Source organism: Anoplopoma fimbria, chromosome 24 (genome assembly GCF_027596085.1).
Source record: "Anoplopoma fimbria isolate UVic2021 breed Golden Eagle Sablefish chromosome 24, Afim_UVic_2022, whole genome shotgun sequence".
Classification (NCBI taxonomy): domain Eukaryota; kingdom Metazoa; phylum Chordata; class Actinopteri; order Perciformes; family Anoplopomatidae; genus Anoplopoma; species Anoplopoma fimbria.
In genome coordinates this window covers 1,062,534-1,067,130 of record NC_072472.1, presented here as the reverse complement: position 1 = coordinate 1,067,130, position 4,597 = coordinate 1,062,534, and the positions used below count along the sequence as shown (strand labels likewise).

Below are 4,597 nucleotides of genomic sequence, written 5' to 3'. Positions count from 1 at the left end.
ATAAACAGAGCTGGGACAAAATCATTGTTTTGCAAGTCACAATCAAGTCCCAAGTAAAGGCATGCAAGTCCAGAGTCAAGTCCCAAGTCAAGACCGACGGCCCGAGTAAAGTCTAATGTCAAGACTGACAAGTTCCGATTCAAGTCCTAAATCAAGAAAGTTATGTCGCGATACAAGTCCCAAATCAAGAAAGTTATGTCGCGATACAAGTCCCAAATCAAGACAAGCGTGTCCCGATTCAAGTCCCAAATTGAGTTCCAAGTCCTTAACTTTGAGTTTTGAGTCTTAAACAAGTCATAATGAACCCTGTAACCCCGTCTGTAACTTTTGACCCGCCCGTTTTGCATACTTTCATTAGTTTTTTGTTGACTACATGGACATTTTGGTCTGTATTTGTTTTCACAAAACCTCAATGAATCGGACGATGCAAGGTTGTGGCACCTCGCCCGGAAAAGGGAAACTGGGGCACCCTCCTGGAGCCAGACCTGGGAGGGAGTTCGCCGGTGAGCGTCTGGTGGCCGGGCCTTGCCACATGGGGCCCGGCTGGGCCCAGCCCAGAAAAGCTACATCGTGCCGCCACCCTGTGGGCCCACCACCCGCAGGGATAGGCATTGGGGTCGGGTGCAGTGTGAGCGGCAGGCTGGGGCGGGAACCTGGGCGAGCTGACCCCCGGCATCACAGACTAGCTCTAGGAACGTGGAATGTCACCTCTCTGGCGGGGAAGGAACCGGAGTTAGTGCGGGAGGTGGAGCGGTAGCAACTAGATATAGTTGGGCTCACCTCCACGCATCGATCCTAGACCAACTATACAGGATTTCAAGGCGCAGCCGGGGAGGAGAGTTTCCGGTTTGGGGACCTCAGAATCACATCCCTGCTTTTTGCAGATGATGTGGTTCTGTTGGCTTCTTCAGAACGGGACCTTCAGCACGCACTGGGGCGGTTCACAGCCGAGGGTGAAGCGGCCGGGATGAGAGTCAGTACCTCCAAGTCTGAGACCATGGTTCTCTGCTGGAAAACGGTGGATTGCACCCTCTGGGTTGGGAGTGAGTCACTGCCCCAAGCGAGGGAGTTCAAGTATCTCGGGATCTTATTCACGAGTGAGGGTAAAATGGAGCGGGAGATGGACAGGCGGTTCGGTGCAGCACCAGCATTGTACCGGACCGTTGTGGTGAAGAAGGAGCTGAGCCGTAAGGCAAAGCTCTCGATTTACCGGTCCATCTACGTTACAACCCTCACCTATGGTCATGAGCTTTGGGTAGTGACCGAAAGAATGAGATCGCGAATACAAGCGGCCGAAATGAGATCCTTCGTAGGGTGGCTGGGCTCAGCCTTAGAGATAGTTTGAGGAGCTCAGACATCCGGAGGGAGCTCGGAGTAGAGCCGCTGCTCCTTCGCGTGGAAAGGGGCCAGCTGAGGTGGTTCAACATCTGATCAGGATGCCTCCTGGACGCCTCCCTTTAGAGGTTTTCCAGGCACGTCCAACTGGTAAGAGGCCCCGGGGTCGACCCAGAACACGCTGGAGGTATTATATATCTCGTCTGGCCTGGGAACGCCCCAGTACGTCTGGAGGACCCTCTTTAGCTTGCTGCCCCGCGACCCGGCCCCGGATAAGCGGATGGAATGGATGGATGGATGGATGGATGGATGGATGGATGGATGGATGGATGCACATTTTCTACATGAATTAAATTATCTTTGTAATGTTAGCTCTTCATGGTTCTCTTCTGCAACTTGATTAGATGCTGTCAGATTGATTCAAACAAGATATAAGATCTGAATAGGTGTTGACTTGATGGGGGGGAATAGCGTTAATGTGAGTTGATACAGTCACGTCTGAATCTTCAAATTTGTGACTCAAATACACAATTCTGCTTGTACTAAAGAAGTAAAGTTGACTTACTTGCTTACATATGTTTAAACTGAGTAAGACATGACCTCTTATATGTAATAATAGGAGAGAGATTCCATTACCTATCATCAAGCTGTTAACCCCAATGACGCATGAAGGTGTCACATGGTTTGGGGCAGGGCAAAGCTGATATACATCGTTTGAGGGCAAGCAAACCCTGCAGACCGACTCTGCTTACAAGCAGGAAACAAGCACAGACTTGGATGGTGTTACTCAACGGGCATCTGTGTTAAATGATGTTGGATTTTCATCATTCTCACAACAGAAACAGGAAGAGATTTATTCTGCTTTTGTAAGACAATGATTTGAATTTTCTCGTGTCTTAAATGCTTCTCTGAAATGTCGTTTGCATCTCAACCTCAGACCAACATCACTGCTGGACTGCAGTATCAGGGGTTACTGGAAAGATTGATGCTGTCCACTCTGACAACATTACCATGCTGTGTGTTTCTCTTCATTAATGGGTTCATGTTGTTCACCTTGAGGAGCAAATTAGTGTTTCGTGAGACATCCCGTTTCATTCTTCTGTTTAACCTTCTTTGTGCGGACACTATGCAGATGGCACTGAGCCAGATACTGTACCTACTGTCTATTTGTAGAATAAGGCTGACATATCCTGTATGTGGATTTCTCGTCAATGTCACCACTCTAACAAACGATATCTCCCCTCTCACGCTGGTGGTGATGTCTCTGGAGAGGTATGTGGCTGTGTGCTTCCCACTGAGGCACACTACCATCATCACCATGAGAAACACAGCGGTGGCTATCTTTGTGGTTTGGGCTTTCAGTTCACTTAATATCCTCACACGAGTTATTCTACTGTTGGATTTTCCATTTGAAGACCTGGAGAGCCTGCAGATGAAAGACATTTGTGTTGCACTTGTAATTTTTCTTGGGCCAATGTCTGTTCTTTATGATAAAGGCTACACTTATTTTCTGTTTGGATCAGCTAGTGTTGCAATCACTTCCACCTATATTGCTGTGATGATAGCAGCCAGGTCGGCCTCCACAGACAAAGCTTCAGCCCAAAAGGCTCGTAACACGCTGCTGCTGCATCTGGTGCAGCTGGGCCTCAGTCTCTCCTCAACTTTGCACAACTTGCTCCTTGTAACCTTCTCAAAATTTTTGACAAGGATAGAATTTGTGCGCATCCTGTATGTTTTTTATGTATTTTTTATTATTCTCCCCAAGTGTCTGAGTTCTCTCATCTATGGACTCAGAGACCAGACCATCCGATACGCCCTCCTGTACCACTTATGTTGTCGACTGAAACTCTCAGTCATCACAGCAAAGGCTGAAGTGTCACCCTAAGACACTTTGTTAACCTCTCTATATGTTTTTTAACCTCTCTTTACAAGAGACTAATTCAAAGTACATGTTGCTTAAAATTCATTTCATTCATTGTTGAGAATAACAGTAGTTTTGTCAATATTTCTTGAAATCCACTTGCAGAAACGTGTAAAAGTGATTGATGTCATTTCATTTTTTATAATCAGTTTTGTCTTAAAATGTGTGATGTAGTAAATTGCAACCAACCGAATACCCCTGCGCCCTCCTTGTGTATGTTATAGAGGGAGTTCCACACATACATATGATAAAATATTAACACTGCTGAATTCTTTCACTTTAAATCCACAAAACAGTTGTATGGGGTGGGATTCTATTATCATGTGTTTCAAGGTTACTGCAATTGAATTAAACAATAAAGAAGAAAGCAGAAGAGAAATTCCATGTTTTTTTTCTGCTAAAAAAAAAGATGTAACTCATTAATTATTATATATATTATTAACATGAACTGTGCTAGAAAGGCGTTTTTGAATAAATATGTTTACAAACTATAACGTAGTTCAATAGAAACTCATGTTTTTCTTTTTTCAGCAAGACATAATTACAGTCAATAAATGGAAATAGATTTGCATCAAATGTAATTATTGTCACGTTTTTCATCTAAGTAGCCTTTTATCTGCACTGAAACAGTACATGTGATCATGGTTGTTATTTAATACTTTGTTGTGCTGTAGCCTGCAGACAAAGTTAATTTTGTTAAAAGTCCAGTTATGAACCCTGCAGATTAAAGATTTGTGGATATGTTTTAGTTGTTAAAAATACATACATTCTCATTATTATTTTATATCTATATTCCTATTCTATATTCAATAATGTTTAATTACATACTTGTTTTGACTTACTCTTTGTTAATTTTTTTTTATCATATTTCATTGTTAATATTTCATACTTTCACATTTTTTATCATGTCTTTTACTGTGCTGTTCATTACATGAATGAAAACATAGTTATGACTATTAAATTACATTCCTGCCTAGAAATTCCCCTTTCCCCGCTGCGGGACTAATAAAGGATTATCTTATCTTATCTTATCTTTAACGACACAGACTGTTCCTTAAAAATTCTGTCAAGTTCTGCTGAAGCCCAACGTGATTTGGCCCCACATACATTTTAGTTTTTACACCCACTGACATCTGGTGATCAAATGTTGGTAATATGTCATGTTTATTTATTTCTCAATATTTGTCAAATCCCTACATTTCTTGTTGTATTATATGGTACTGTGTTTTCTGTGTACATGAGACACCTTATAAACAGAGTTGGGACAAAATCATTGTTTTGCAAGTCACAATCAAGTCCCAAGTAAAGGCAGGCAAGTCCAGAGTCAAGTCCCAAGTCAAG

General features: G+C 43.0%; 1 protein-coding gene across 1 annotated transcript; it reads left to right on the top strand.

The window, feature by feature from the left end:
- Positions 1 to 2,248: 2,248 nt before the first annotated feature.
- On the top strand, positions 2,249 to 3,220 carry LOC129113813 (odorant receptor 131-2-like). Its single transcript, XM_054626291.1, has one exon. It carries the CDS (start codon positions 2,249 to 2,251, stop codon positions 3,218 to 3,220), a length of 972 nt encoding a protein of 323 aa, XP_054482266.1.
- Positions 3,221 to 4,597: the final 1,377 nt, after the last annotated feature.

Coding starts and splice junctions, on each gene's coding strand:
- LOC129113813 (XM_054626291.1), top strand. CDS start 2,249: ATGTCGTTTGCATCTCAACCTCAGACCAACATCACTGCTGGACTGCAG.